This window comes from Anguilla rostrata, chromosome 8, assembly GCF_018555375.3.
Source record: "Anguilla rostrata isolate EN2019 chromosome 8, ASM1855537v3, whole genome shotgun sequence".
Taxonomy (NCBI): Eukaryota; Metazoa; Chordata; class Actinopteri; order Anguilliformes; family Anguillidae; genus Anguilla; species Anguilla rostrata.
In genome coordinates, this window is record NC_057940.1 from 31,278,939 (window position 1) to 31,294,610 (window position 15,672).

Genomic DNA, 15,672 nt, shown 5'->3' on the forward strand with positions numbered 1-15,672 from the left:
CACTCCCTGTGCCACCCTGCCTGTGATCATTCCCTGTGCCATCCTGCATGTGATCATTCTCTGTGCTGTCCTGCTGGCTTCAGCTGATCCTCTGGCTCAGTCCCCTCTCCAGGCTTCTGGAAGCAATTCATTTTGATTGCCCGCAGAGACAAGGCGAGGCATCCTGCTGGCAGACCAGAAGACGATTGCATATACACTGTGGGAATAGCAGGGCTGCAAAGTGACCTGAAGCTGTGGTATGAACCACCTGATCCACAATCAGTGTCCCACACCAGAGCACAGAGGACATCGGCCGGTACTAGCTTGTGCTTACCCTAAAGTGCATTTGCTGCAGAGTAATCCTCCTGTCATCCAGAAAGACTTCCTGAAATTTCCTGGAGAAAATGTGAGCAATTCAGAACTGAGGCAACAGGGCACAGCCAGTACAAAGGCACGATATACTGCCCAAACACAGAGACTGTGTTTAAAAAAGAGTGAATGGAGGACATTAAAAAGAAACTTAAAAAATTGAACTTGTTTGTACCATTTTGTAAATAATATTGGTACATTGTTACTTTATATTATTTAGTATGAAATCTTTGTATATAGCATTTTTTTAAGTCAAACTTGTGAATAGATTGAAATGAATCCTGTTATGAAAACTTTGTGTAATTTAATAAGATCTGTCCATGCTATATTGTTGTCTATAGTTATATATTTGTGGTTATAATTTGTTTAATAGATATAGCCTACTGTGTTTTCGAATTTATTTTTTCAAAGTTTTTTAACTTTGTTAACTTGTTTAGCTTCTCACATAGTTGATAGATATTAATTGTTTATTAAAATAACCTTTACTTTTAATCAAAGGGAACACATTAGGGCTACTTTATTATACAATACACATTAAACATTTCTTATTTTTAGTCAGTTTTCAATAAATTACAAAATAAAGTATAAAATAACAAAGGAGAAAGAGTTTGTATGATCCATCTAATCAGATTTCTGTAAGTCTCAGGTGGGGATCAAATTCACAACCTTTGCATCCCCACCAATGTTCCCCTAAAATGAAAAAATGTAGAGATTTTCAATAATTCACCATATCTATTTTTTTTTAAATTTGTGTGAGCTAAAATAACCAATACTGTTTGTAAATTGGCGTAATTTTGATTTCAATACTTTAAATTTCAGGCCTAGATTTTGGGAAGTTTGAAATAATGACTTGTAGACAGTACTTTGTATGTGTGAGTAACTTGGCATTTCTGTATGTTGAAAATGCGTTTTTCTTCAGATTATGTATAGGCTATGTCTATTACCCTATGCATGCACCACGACTCCTCAGCAAAATACACAGCTCGCTATACTTTAAGAAAACAGTTTGAACTGTATATACTTCCACCAATTGTTTTAGGCCTACATTGCACACATTTGTAGCTTATAAGTAGAGGTGGACATTCCAGGGGTCAGAAGGTAAAAGTCCTGCCATGTATATCATCCACCCCTGAACTCAGCGATCTGATTTAGCTCTACCTCCTGGCTGAAGAATGGTGCTCATTAGCAAATCCAGGTGACTGGAACAAAATCCTGGGATGAACTTTTACTTTCTGAACCTGGATTGTACACCTCTACTTATAAGGAACCTGTTATGTGAAGAGGAAGTTGAAGGCTCAAACAGGTGCCTTGGTCTACTTTTGTCATCTGTTGTCCTATATGGACGGACCTATTGCAGGCTGAGCAAATAAGTAACTTTAGACTTTGTTGAGGCTACCTGCTTGATTTGTAATAATTATGCAACAAAATAGTTTTAATTAATTGTCGCAACTGAATTTGACCGGTAGATGGCACATTTTCACAAAATAATCTTGTTCAGGTTATTCTCGGTGTGCGCATTTATTTGAAATTATACGGTGAAACCTTTATTGCGGTGTTTTAAGAAGAGCCATTCTCGGCTTAAATTTGTGCTTGAATGTTACACACCAAGAAAACTAGGGAAAGCTTTCAGTGATAAAAGAAGGAGGCTGGGAGGGATCTTAAATCCAACGTAGGGAAGATTGACAGGGACCAAACCTACCAAATAATTATGATGAATTTAAAGGGTGATGGGGCGCCGGAAACAGGAAATCCACTTGAGATGTGCGGCAGTTTAACCAGAGTCAGGTTTGTCATGAGAACGGCCAGACGGGAACTACGATCGGATGCTGTTTAAAATTAATGCATCGTTTCTATTAATTCCGAGGAAAAACGACACGTGCGCTTGTGACCAGAATATTTTAGTCTTTGTGGCTTGTTGCCCGAATCAGTCACTTTTATTTATACAACAAGGGACAGGGTACTAAATAACCAAAAACAGCGGTTCACACGCTCGTGTGTTTCGTCCTTTTTCATTGGTTCAAAACACTTCCCTCTAGTTTAAGAGGAAGTAAGGTAGCTACATTAGCTATATATTTTTTTGTTTGCCTGTTTCCATTTTATCATTTGCGGAAACGAAGTTTGCTAAAAAAAAAAATAAGGACCATTGGAGGGAAAGTGGTAAACGTATAATAACCGAAAATGACGGGGAAATCAGTGAAAGACATCGACAGATACCAGACTGTGCTCACCTCTCTCCTTTCGCAGGAGGAAAATAAATTCTGCGCTGATTGTCAAGCCAAAGGTAAGCGTTTAAGGCATCGTGATGTTTCACCGAACTGTGCAAGCCAGATACAAATTGGTGTTTGTGGATTCTTCGGTGACTCACAACCACCCCTTTCCTCCAGCGCGTTCCACTCGACATGATGTTATACCGTCAACTCTATCGCCCCTGCATTGATCATTATGCTTATGACGAGTAGCCTATTCTTGCCAAATGTCGATAAAAGTTACTTTTTCTCGTACCAGAAATGTTACATTGTCTGCACACCAATTAATTGCATGAGATGCTTTCTAGCTGCATTAACTAAACAAGTCTGTCTACTAGAAATGCAAAATTTTACATTTAGAGCGGGATGTATGGAGATCATGCGTAAGGTATCTTGCTGAATTGCTTGATTACATAGAAGTATTTGGATGATGTGATGGATTCGGAGGCGATGAGACGGAGCTTTCTGTGAAGTATGGAAACCTAATTCGGTTATAACTACTTGCGTATGAATTATACGGGCAACATTATAAGTTAAAAGCAACGTTACCGGCCAGCGATATTATATTTGACGTGCAACGTTTTAAAGCAAAATCCATCATCAAAGACGCCATAGCCTGGTGTGTGAATCGTGGATAAGCCCGTTTCCATAAACCAACAGGACGTTTCAATCACATTTGCGAATGTATTGAAGTTATGTTGATAATTATAAAACAGAGGTAGGCAAATAAATAATATTAGCTCCCAGGTTCGATAGAAACACCACTGATACACTTAATAATAAGGTGTCGAAACTGTCGCTGATTCTGTAGCGCGTCTTCCTTTCGGCAATGCTGCTGCCGCCGGCCTATGTTACCAGTCTGACGGGGCTGTAGCAAATGCAGTACATAACCAAAGGGTTAACACATTGCCTTTGTGTATGCTATGGAAAATAAACTTTTTATTTGTAGTACGGTTTTATCAAAGACTGGAATGTTTATTCCCATTTGTGTGTGTATTTGTGTTTGATGATACACTTTGACTCCAGGTCAGATTTGCTCACCGCACATAAAAGCGCTTGGAACTCCTGGTTCCCTAATGGTCTCTTGACCCTGTGCTTGCAAGATTGCTTTATATGACCTTCACCCTCTGGCGGACTTGGCCAAGCCTGTTTTCTGCAACAACAAAAAAAGGCACTGCCACCCCATTGGCTGGATGCAGACTTTCCCTACCCCTCCCTCCTTGTCTGGCAGGCAGCTGGAATAGGCGCTGTCCCCTAAGGAGGCCTAGCCAGGCGCTACGTTAAGCGGGAAGCGTTCACCTGAGCCCGTTCAGAGGCTCGGTTGCGCGGCTCTGGGTTGTGCGGTGGGCTCCTCCATGTGTCCCGGCTCTCTGTGTTTCCTGGGTGCTTTAGAGATACCCCAGGTCGTGCTTAGCAACGAGCGCTGCTCTCACTGTGCCAGCCTGTCCCCCAGATACTCATCTCCTTTTGCCCGCGGTACATGCCCTCTGTCCATTTGCTGTGGAACAGATGGTTTCCTGTGCCCGGCTCTGAAACGGGAACAGACCCTGAGGTGGTGAAGATGCGGGCCTTGAAAGAGGTCCAGGCTTGTTTTCCACCATGCAGGGCTGTGTGGGGTCCGTGCGCTAGGCTATGTGCTGACCTGATGTGTGTGTGTTCATAGCATGGCTATACCATGGTGTGCAATTGTCAAAGGTTCTATCAGAACCCAATTTTACAATGCACGGTGTGATTATGTAGTGGATTCCCTACCCAGCTGACACAAAATGTTCTCACAATGTTAGTGGAATGTTTTGTCAGTGTTATAATATTGCCAGTATGCGGCGGCAACATTGTGAGAACGTTTCGTGTTAGCTGGGTTGCACCAAGGTCTTGCGTATATGATTTTAAAGGCTATCCATTTTATTTGCTTCATGTTTACTGAAGAGAGAAAATATCATCTTAGCACCTTATTCCCTTAGTAAAAGCAGAATCTATGCTTGCAGTAGTTTGTAAGGATGTAGGATAGCCTTTTCCAAACCTGAGGCTTCTTGATTCACACTCAAATGTTGCGGTACGTAGCAGCTTGACATACAAGCACACCTCCCTCCCCAAATCCCTGCCCTCTGCTGGGACCGTATGCAACCCCAATATGGGCCATTCAAGGCAGTTGTCTCTGTAACACCGAGTGTCAAGCAGGGAGCCAGTGGGTTCCATTCTCAAAGCCTTTGGTGCTGCTCGGCCAGTGACCAAAGCCAGAACCCCAGTCTTTCTTAGTCAGGTCTGGGACTAACAACAGGATCATTGAATTTCACGTAAAAGTTGCTTGTTGCTTAAACTAGATTATTACATGCTACTAAGCCTGAAAATGTTGATATTTTTAGACAGCCAAAATGTGGTTATTGGAGGGAAAATAAGTAAACTTTTCTCTTGTTTTTACTTCCTCACTCTCTCAAATAACAACTTTCCTGAGCTTTTACTACTGAGTGTTTTTGCACCTTCGCCCTAAAGTGGCAGAGTGTTGAAAAGATGGAAGCTCCCTGTGCTGTCAGCAGGTCCTGTGTTGTCAGCAGGTCCTGTGCTGCATCCATTAAACATTAACTGAGTAAACACAGGGATGTTTTCCCTCCGTTTGAGCTGCAGTGCCCTCACTGGTCTGTGGGCCGAGCCCCCGGTTCTGCCGCAGCCCTTACAGGTTCTGTTCCTTACCTCACCTTGGACGGTGACTCACGCTGAGTAGTGTACTTGCTTCTGCGTAGGCGTTCCCGCTGGCTAACTCCAGCCTTTTTTTGTGCTAACGTATCAGGATGCTTTCCTGGTTTCCGAGTGTGCTGTAGCACTCAGTCTCACCGCTGTTGGACTTGCGTAACGAGCCTACAGGAAGACTGAGTGAGGGAGGGATGTGGAACTAGAGGCTGGAAGCCGCAGTCACATCGCTGTTCCTGAAACAAGTGAGCAGGAAAGGGGGGGCGGGGGTGGTAATAGCGGACTGCGGCCTGTTGGGAGGGCTTGACACAAGGTGTCCGAGATGGACTGTCGGCTATCTCACCGCTGACATTTAATTAGTGAGCTTATTCTTTCTCATTTTCAGCACAGAGCTCTGTTGAATCACTACAAAAAAAAGCTTCTCGCCTATTCACACAAATGGAGGTGGGAACTACTATGGGAATGCTGAGTGACTGAGCTGTGGTCACACGCAGTAATGCAGTACTTGGATGAGTTCAAACAAGGACTGGTGGCTGACTGATGCATTCATATTATCTTTTAGTAACTCATAACTGGATAGATGACATAACTATCAATGCTACTTATGTACCAGACAAGGCGTCAGATGCTTTCAAAGTTATATAAGGGAATAAAATGATGCGAGAGCCTGTTCTGCATGCTGGAAGGCTTGTTCTGCTCATGTTTACATGAACAGGCTGATGACTTTTGGTTTGTGGTGTATTTAAAAATGCAGAACAAGCTCCTCTGTGTGCTGTCTTACATCAATTGATTCACAGATAATACTGCAGTTCCTTGTATTATAAATACAGATTTGTTATTGCCGTACTTACAAGTGAGCATTCAAAACAATCCATAACCTGTCACCATTAAACTAACCTTATTTAAGGGTGCATCTGCTGTGTGCTAACTGGGGTTCCAGCCTATGACCCTTAAGTGTCAGGTCCTCTCTCCACCAAGTGAAATGTGTGAGCAGGGGTCAGAGGAGTTGAAAAGAAAAGCTATAATGAAGCTGTTGGCACCACGACCTCTTCGGTTCAGTGACTGGTTTCTGTGGTTGCTATGGAGACAGCACCTGGACGGTAAGGCGGGCCGTGGGCCAGGGGGACAGCGATGGTCGCTGGTGTGTCACGTGGTGCCTCTTGAAGGCAGCTCGCTCTCCGAATCTCTGCTTTGACTGATGAGGGGGTTATGCTAAGCAGAAGAGGGTAGCTGCAACGGAGAGTTATGTAAAACACTCAATCTGTGGACTGATTTTTCACCACATTTATGAGCTGAGACGATAAACCAAGGTTCCAGCTTCCCTTGGTTTTTGAAGATCCCAAGAGAACATTGGTTGTCTTCTCAAAGCCAATCAGCAAATCCATGTCTGGGCGCTGGACATTTGCACCACTCAATCAATTTGTGATAGGTGTCCTGGGACCCATTGGCTGTTTTTTTTATCACCCAGACGGGTGCTTTGTGTCAGTAGTTGAGGTGGGGGTTCTGTTTCTGCACAGGACTCTGAGAAGCGATCACAGTGTCTGTAGTTAGTGTGATTATTTAGTGGCGCGGATGGTGCCGGAATGTCTGCTTGCGTGGGATGGGCGGCACCTGTTAGGCGCTTCGCTCAGCCGTGTTTCGGTGCAGGCGGTCTCACCATGTCCCTGTTAAGAGGAGTCATGAGTGTGTATGTCCTCACAAGCTGGAGCTGATGGCTGGCTTTCCTCACTCGGGCCTGATGCTCTGAAGGGGTATGCCAGCACCCATATGATTATTAAGTATTGTTGTTAGTTTTATGGTTGTCATTATTGCTGAAAAAATTTCTATGAGCTTGACAAAAGAACCAGCTAAATGCCGGCTTTTGCTCTGATAAATGTGTGAAGTAAAGCCCTTGTCAAAGGGATGGGAATGGTGAGGAATTGTGATTGTATCCAATAAATCAATCATGCACCATCTGTTCGGCTGAGAGGGTTTACTGCTTTCAGAGTCTGTTTTTCCAACAGTAAACCAAGAAGGTGACAGAGACTGCCAGGCATGGCCCTGGCCCAATCACAGTGCAGCAGTACAGGTCCTGAGAGTGCTCACTGGCTCAGCTCAGTGAGCGATGACACCACGGGCTAGGGAAGTGGATGGCCGGCCCACTCTTAATCTCCATCGCTGGTGAAGAATTGTCAATAACCGCTCAGAGATGATGAGGGATGGTGATTGTTTTACGTGGCTGGTATCGAGCGCTTTGGTCTGGTGAGATGATTCATGGCTTCAGGGGCAGGGCGCAGTGTCTGGAGGTAGTCTTTATTGAGCGGTGAGCTGTGCAGTAAGAGGCTGAGCTGTGTGTGTGTGTGTGGGCGTGTGTGTGCGCGTGATATATGTATGTGGGTGTATGTGTTTGTGTGTGTGTGTGCATGCACGTGTGCGTATTCAATGTGTATGCAGGTGTGTGTATGTTTGTGTGCACAAGATTTGTGTGTGTGCATGTAGTGTGTGTGTGTGTGTGTGTGTAAAATGTGTGAGTGAGTGACTGAAGGTCTGCTTGTAGCAAATAAATGTACTTTGGCGAGGTATTTCCATTACCGCAGATTGGGTAATTTATTTAGCCGTTGTTTGAATGTAAATGAGAAGCCGAAGCTGAAAACACTGCTTTCCACTGAGTCTTATGTTCCCTGTCTGAGTAACACCCAACAGGTGATGAGAGCATTATGTCATCATGTGCCTGTTCTGCTGGTCTGGTCCCTGGGCGCTCCCTTCCCCTCAGCGTAACATCAGCTGGGAGAGCTGCGCAGACCGCAGCCAGTTGCAAGGGAGGAGTCTCGCTTGTTGCCCAGCTGTTCTGTATTTTTAACCGAGCGGGATTCAATTGGACACGCGTTGAATTTCAATGAGGGGCACCTACTGTGCTCTGATTGAGTGAGTGTTATCAGCCACTTGTTTTGATTGCCTGCCCATTGTGAATACATTATCTCAGTTTAGAGAACAGCTGTCCCCAGACGTGTTGGGCTTGTAAACCAGGCTCCAGAGTGAATAGGCTTATGGGCCTCTTTCTGTCCTGCGTGTTGGGTTCTTTCTCTGTGCCTGACACAGCTCTACCATCAGACCAGCGAGGCTGTTGCTCTCCACCTTCAAACGAACATTTGCTTTCAAATGCAAATGTACTTTATTGGCATGACCACAGAATTGCATGATTGCCGAAACAATGGCATTATAATGAGTAAAAACAACAGGACTGCTGTTAGTTATCACAAAAAAACATTTTCTTTTCCTGTTTTTAGCCAGGAAGTCAGCATTTACTGTTCATTTTTCGGTATTCTACAGTAGGTATACTGATGTCCCTGAATTGGAGTCACAATTATTTTGAGTTTGAAGATAGAAGAAGAAGAAGATATATTTTATTGAACCCCGTGGGGTAATTTTTGCGTTTGACCCATCCTTAGTTACCTGGGAGCAGTGGGCAGCTGCCTCTCTTGTGCTGCGCGTGGGGACCAACTCCAGCTCTGAGGCAAGGGCCTTAGTCAAGGGCACCTGCAGGAGCACACCTAACATGCATGCCTTTGAGTGTGGGAGGAAAGTGGAGTACCCAGAGTAAACCCACACGAACACGGGGAGAGCATGCAAACTCCGCACAGAAAGGCCCCACGCCGAGATTCAAACCCACGACCTGCTGTGAAGCGACAGTGCTAACCACTATGCCACCTTGCCCGCCCAACAAGTCATATCTTAGTCACAGTGTTTGGATACATTGATTATATCATTTTTTTTTACCTCCAGGGTGACACACTTTTGGCTTCACTCGCCCAAATCACAGAAGTTCTAGGAGGTGCCACCAATTTAATGCACTTTTATAGCAGTCAGTTGGCATTGTGAATCAGCCATTTAATTTCTTTTGTCTTATTTTGCTTTGGGCACATTGGTAAAAGTCCAGGTAAATTTAAAATGGTGCAGTGTCACCATTAAAGATAATGGGCCTTCCCCTTTCTTTGCAATCTTGTAAATTTCCTTTGTGAGGAAATACACAATGATTATTTCAAAAAAACAGGAAGTTAATTGCAACATCACCCAAATTTACAGCAATGCACAGAACTTGCGAAAGGTCTTTCTCTCTCTCTCTTTCTGTCAACACTCAACACAGTGTACAATAAGCATTGATTTAGTGTCAGGAAGGATGGACATCTGTACTTCACTTCCTGACTGAAATGTGTTTGGTCCATCCAGTATTTCCTCACACGTTATTATAAATCTTTTATGGTCAGTTAGTTTTTGGTCCATCCAGTTTTCCTCTCATACATTTAATACTTGTAGGAGGTGAAGAGACAGAAACAGCGCTGGGATTTGTAGTTTGGATAGTGGTTCGGCCTAAATGAGGAAATCATGAGATGGTGCCAAATTACAGCTGAGCTTTGCAGTTTAGGAGACACATTGGTTTCTTAATAGCAAATATTGCCCAGGCTTAGCGTCTAAATGGAGGCGTAGGCTGATAATGAAGATGAGCATTATGATGTGATTTTCAGTTAATATCGCAGTAAAGGGGTATGTACTGCATTTAAAAAATAATCCAGTCTATGAGGTGGAAAGTGTGAATGTGAGAATGGCAGGGGATTCAGTTGCTGCAGCAAGTGAAGTGAAGTGTTGCTTATAATGAATGGCCAGGGGAGGGGCTTGTCATAGACTAAGTGTCAGGCTGGGAAATGTCCTGTCAGTGGTGCCCTGATCTGTACTCCTGACGCATCGCAGATGCTTTGCTGGGGGCGAGGATCACAGTGGGTCATGTACCTGTTCAGCAGATGCCGCCAGGTCGACACGCAGGGTCTTCATTTCATCCGTTTATACAACTGGATTTGCAGAAGCGGTTCAGGTTAAGCACCGCGCACAGCATCCCAAACAGGATTTAACGCAACATTCAGGTTACAAACCCTATTCTCTGCCATGTTCCACAGTGCTGAGCAACCACATTGTTCAGTAAAACAAGCCCCCCTCGCCCTCCCCCGCGACAGGCTGTTCGCTGCCCGAGGTGGGCAGGGGCGGGGCGGGCAGGTGCACACACGCTCGGGGGGTGGCCCTGGGGGGGGGGGGTGTTTTGCTGAAAACGGCGGCAGGCGCTCGGCGCGTCCCCCAGGGGTCCGTCATGGCGGAACAGGCTGTGCGGTGGAAGGCCCCGCAGCGCCTGTGTAAAACAGTCGGCGCGGTGCAGTAAACGCAGAGGGGCGGGGCCAGCGCTGGGCCCGCCCACCCACGCGCGCCTGGCGGCCGCTGTCCTGCAGCACTAACGGGGCGGTGATCGGGTAACTGGGTTACGCACGGTCATACGGGGGGTAGCCCATGCTGGGTGCTTGATTCTGCTGTGGTCACAGTTGCCTTGCCTGGCTCTGATAAGGCACTGAGGCCTCACTTTGCAGAGAATGGGGAGGGGCAGAGAGAGATGCACAGATGCAGTCGCCTGATTGGCCTGACTGACTCATGTTGTCTTTCCCAATTATTTTATTTTTTCATTATTTTTACGGTTCTCCTTCAGCAAACGTGAAATACCAATGGTGAACATAGCCAAAGCAGAACCTACAGCTAATAGTGTAGAAAAGCAAATAAACAATGGGCTATGTTTAACTTATCAATCAAGTGTAACGTTAACATTTAAAAATGAAAAAAGGATTTACTAAAATGAATGAATCGGATATTTATGACACAATGTCATATTTAATATATTTGCTGTTGGTTACTCACTGTCCCTCATGTTGTGACTAGCTGTGCTGTAAGACATTGCTCAGAAAATATAGCCTACTGAAGTAATCTTTTCATATTTGTGATTATGTGTGTGTTCACAGTGAAAGAGTAAGGTGCATGCCTGTCTCTCCTCTCTTACTGTGAGGAACCATGACATTTAGCACTTATTATTTTCAGTCGCCACAGTGTGGTCACTCAGCCTGTACCCTGTTAGTATAGTCTCAGCTTTGTGCTCCTGCTTTGATACTCTGCCATCATGTAGTCACTGTTTGGGGATGTAATTCAGTTCACTTCGACAGTTTTTGGTTTGTTTCATAACCATAAAAATTGCATTTGTATTCTGGAATTGTGTTGTGGTTTATTTGCAGTAGTGTTTCAGCTTTGACACTCACTTGTTTGGGAATGTTGTTAGCCAGGTCTGGCGTGATTGCTCGTATAAATCAAGTGAGTGCACTTATGGGCTCAGTATAAAAGCATCTGCTAAATTAAAAAAAGAAATGTAATGGTATTATCTCCATGTTTGCGTGCCGGCACCCCCGCGTGCATTGACCTGTTTTCTGCATGCTTTGCTGTGTTCTTGTACTCGCCTGACCCTGACTATCTGCCCCCCCTCTGTTTACTGTTTATCCCTTCCTCATAAGGGAAGTGTCAAACACACATGTGCCCTGTCCCTCCAGCACTAAGACCCAGCAAGCTGATTATAGAGAGAGAGAGAGAGAGAGAGAGAGAGAGAAAGATGGGGGAACAGAAGGCAGCAGTGCAGAGGAAGTGAAGGAGGTGTGTAACTGGGATGGAAATGTGTAGCTCACTAATTGGACCTCGAAAGCACAAAAACTCCACCTATAGGGACAAAAAAACGAGATGAGTAAATGTGTCTAAAAACTGTGATTGCGATGGATACTTTTTATAACTACAGTCCCACTGTGGTCGTGTCACAGAGGCGGGGTCGTAGGGATGAGGATGGCGGGGGTGGCTGCGGCGTTTATGAGGAAATAGGCTTTGCCGCGTTACGCTGCTATACTTAGCGCACGTGCTGGCCAGTGCCGCATGCAGGGCAGGCAGGTGGGACATCATAGATCAGTCTCTAGGTGCATGTGCTTTAGGGCCAAAAGTGTGTCATCATTAATCAGAGCTAGCGTAGGCCTATATGGTCCGGACTGCACTGACCGGTGGTGCTCATCTCACACCTTGTTTAAGTGTCAACTCTTTTAGCCATTCGTTGTTGTCGTGTCCAGCAAATCACCACAGTGTATGCACGTAACTAACATGGTCATTTACACATTTCAAAAAAGACTTCATGCAGCTGGTACACCAAAGGTATACACACCTGTTTAAAGCCTACCGCAAACCAACATCACAATCTTTCGCTTCTTCTCAGTTCCCGCAGAAGTACTGAAATAACTTTAAATATAAGGATTTGTGATTTTTTTTTCTCCCCTCCCCCCATTTATACATATTGAACATGACTGTCCTGAGAGGTTGAATCTGCAGGGAATAGCTGTAAGCCGAGTAGAAGGCTGGAGATGGAGTCCCCGTAAACATTGCTTCCCTCATACTGCTGCCACCCAGTGGTTGCTGTTTTTCATTGCAAGACGCAGAGCGAGCTCACAGTCGCTTTAAATTCAGGCAGTTATTCCAGTCCTGCAAGGTCACAGAAGGTTATGCAGAAATGAGAAAAATTGAAGGAATTTCATGTTTGTTTCCCAGGGAGGTCTCTCGTTCAGAGCAGGGATCCATGCAAAGCAGACCAGCTTTCTGACAAGGACAAATGTTTTAACTTTGTTAAACCCACACCTTATCCCCCCCCCCCCCCAGAATATGTTAGATGGTGAAACCGAAATAAACTATGCAGAGAATGTATTTATCCCTGGTTAATGCTGCTGCTTACTTAGGCCTGTGTCATGCACTGTTGTAGCAGTGATCACACAGCCTGTTTTAATTGCAGCTGCACTGATTGCACCACCTGTGTCAATGGCAAGGCCGCAGTTACCAAGTCAACATTGTTTGAAATGTGTGTTTGTTTTAGACTTTTCAACACGGCAGCTGTTCTGCCAGGGACTAGAGCCTATTCAGAGATAAGGCCATTTCTGATTTGTGTCATTTTAATTTTCAGTTAAAAGTCTGTTCGCAGTGCTCATTTTTGTTAACAAAAGATTAATATCATTACCCCGTAGAACGAACAAATGTTTTAAACAGAAAACTTGGATTTACTAAACCTCTAGCCAAGTTATTCGATTTAGTTTCACTAGATTGTGTAAATATTTACTCACCAGAAGAACAGACTCACTGCATTGTGTGGCAGATCTAACCAAACCACTTTGCAGCCTGCATATTTCTGAGGTGAATTAGCTGCATGTTTTTTGCCCTTTTCACTGTTTGCCAGTATCTGTGTCTACCATCCATGCCTAACATAGCTCAACTTCTTATCACCTGACAAACATGGTGACTGCACTGTGTTCTGTTCAGAAACAGTGTATTGCATTGTCCAGTAGCTCTGCCCTGAGCTGCGTTGCTCAGGAGCAAGACTTGCAGCTGTGTGGTTTGGCCTCATTGTCGCTGGGCTGAACAGGGCAGTGGGTATTCTATGGCCGGTAGTTCTGGGAAGTCTTTCTGTAGAGGGAGTTTGGCGGTTTCAGTGCCCCCTGCGGTTAGGGCACGTGGCTGATCCCGCTTTAGATTAACCCAGAATTTGATTGCTCTTTTATCTGTTGGGAGCAGGAAGGAGAAGCAACCTAATTATCTTTCTCTAATTGTGTGTCTCCCTGTGCGTCTCGTGCATGTGTGTGCATGTCTGTGTGTGCACGTGTTTGTGTGTTCTGCTATCCTATTTGGGATTAAAGATCTCTCTGGAATTGCAGATTCTTCCAGATGCAACCCTCATCAAACAGTGAATTTAAACTCTCAAATTGCTATAAAAAGCAGCTACACTTAATCATTCTGTGCCCTTCTCTCCGTCTCGGTTTCTTGCACTCTCTTGTTGACCATTCTCTTTGTCCTGTCCCGTTCCCTCTATCATTTTCCCTCTCTGTCTGTCTCTTTTCCTCACCCTCCTTTCTCTCTCTCTCCCTTCTGCTCAGGTCCTCGATGGGCTTCCTGGAATCTGGGAATATTCATCTGCATCCGCTGTGCTGGAATCCACCGCAACCTGGGCGTGCACATCTCCCGGGTCAAGTCCGTCAACCTGGACCAGTGGACCCATGAGCAGATCCAGGTCAGAGGTCAATCTGCACCGTCAGTCAGAGGTCAATTAGTGGTCCCTGTATAAATAATTTCTTAGCCACCTGTCCACCCATAGGATTGCGACTCCCTTGCCACTCGGCCTATCAGAGGGTCTATGCAGTACCCTGTGGATGGTATGGAGAAGACAGTGTCCTGGTTTAATCAATACTTGTCCTTGACTTCAGCCAAACCTGAAATAAACTAAAAAAAAAACAACCTTTGCTTTTATTTATACATCAGTATTATGTAAAAAAAAAAAATAGGAAGGTAATTGAGTTCAGGTCAGTGTTGTTTTCCTCAGTAAGAGGACTTGCGTACATGCAGTGTGTACATGAGACGGGAGACAGGAGGTGAGTCTGAGGAGCACAGCTGCAGCTCTTCAGCAGGCACTGCTCGGCTGATCAGCAAATGCTTACATGACAACTCTCCTACCTGCACTGCAGAGGGGCTCTCACTGTGATGCGAATGTTAAAGAGACACAGCATGTGACCTTAGATGCTGAGGGCATTTGCCCCTCTAGTTGGTTTGACTGTTTGATTTGAGCGGACGTCTGCTTCGGCTTGTCTATGAGACACAATGGCACCAAGTTGCAAATGAGACCTGCTGACTGCCGGCGGGTTGCAAATTGGGTTGTTGCAGTTCGAAAGGAAGCAAGTGACCTCTAGTTGAATTGTAAACGAACCATTCGAAAATGTTTCGGCTAGCTTGTGCTCTGCACATGTTTCCAGATGACTGGTCTCTAAAGTCCTTTAGGGCTTCAATCCAAACCCCCCCCCCCCACTCAGGCTCTAAGGCGTCCTTGGGACCCCAATCATAAGTTACAAAGGGTAATATTTTTTTTTTTAATGAATTTTATATTTTTAAAAATATTTTCAAAACTCTATATATAGACGTTGTATATTATGTCTGGCCTGGGACCCCCTACAGTATTTTCAAGGACCCCCTGTTGAAAACTCGGGTTTTAGGGCGTTCACTTTTTAATGAAACTAGCTGAGGAAAGCCCCAAATGACACAAGCTGGGAAAGACCAACACCTTAAATTTATGAGTGTTCCAACTCTAAAATAGGTGTTTTGGGGAGACTAAATGTGAATTAGTGGTGAGTGTGTGGATGTGTGTGGTGTCTGTGCGCTCATTGGCTGGTTTCTCTGTAATGGTGCTGGCTGTGTGCCCCGCAGTGTGTCCAGGAGATGGGGAACGCCAAGGCCCGCCGTCTGTATGAAGCCTTCCTCCCAGAGTGCTTCCAGCGTCCGGAAACTGACCAGTATCCTCCTCTTACTGGCGTGCGCATGTGCGTGGTGTGTGTGCATGGTGTGTGTGTGTGTGTGTGTGTGTGTGTGTGTGTTCCATTGTTGTAATCGTTGTAGTCATGTTGTCATGTTTTGATTCTGATGGTTAGTCTATTGATCACTGTTTGGGTGTTATTTTTCCACCTGGCTGCATTGCAGCTATGCTTACTTTGCCTTT

At 44.9% G+C, this 15,672-nt stretch overlaps 1 protein-coding gene across 2 annotated transcripts in view; it reads left to right on the plus strand.

The window, feature by feature from the left end:
• Positions 1-2,006: 2,006 nt before the first annotated feature.
• smap2 (small ArfGAP2) overlaps positions 2,007-15,672 on the plus strand; it is a 22,513-nt gene continuing 8,847 nt past the window's right edge. The window contains exons 1-3 of one of the 2 annotated variants that reach the window (XM_064347679.1): positions 2,007-2,629; positions 14,066-14,199; positions 15,384-15,469. In XM_064347679.1, coding sequence (XP_064203749.1) covers positions 2,527-2,629; positions 14,066-14,199; positions 15,384-15,469 — 323 coding nt within the window. In that variant the 5' untranslated portion in view covers positions 2,007-2,526. The remainder of the gene's footprint in view (positions 2,630-14,065; positions 14,200-15,383; positions 15,470-15,672) is intronic. The other variant, XM_064347678.1, reaches the window with a different exon arrangement.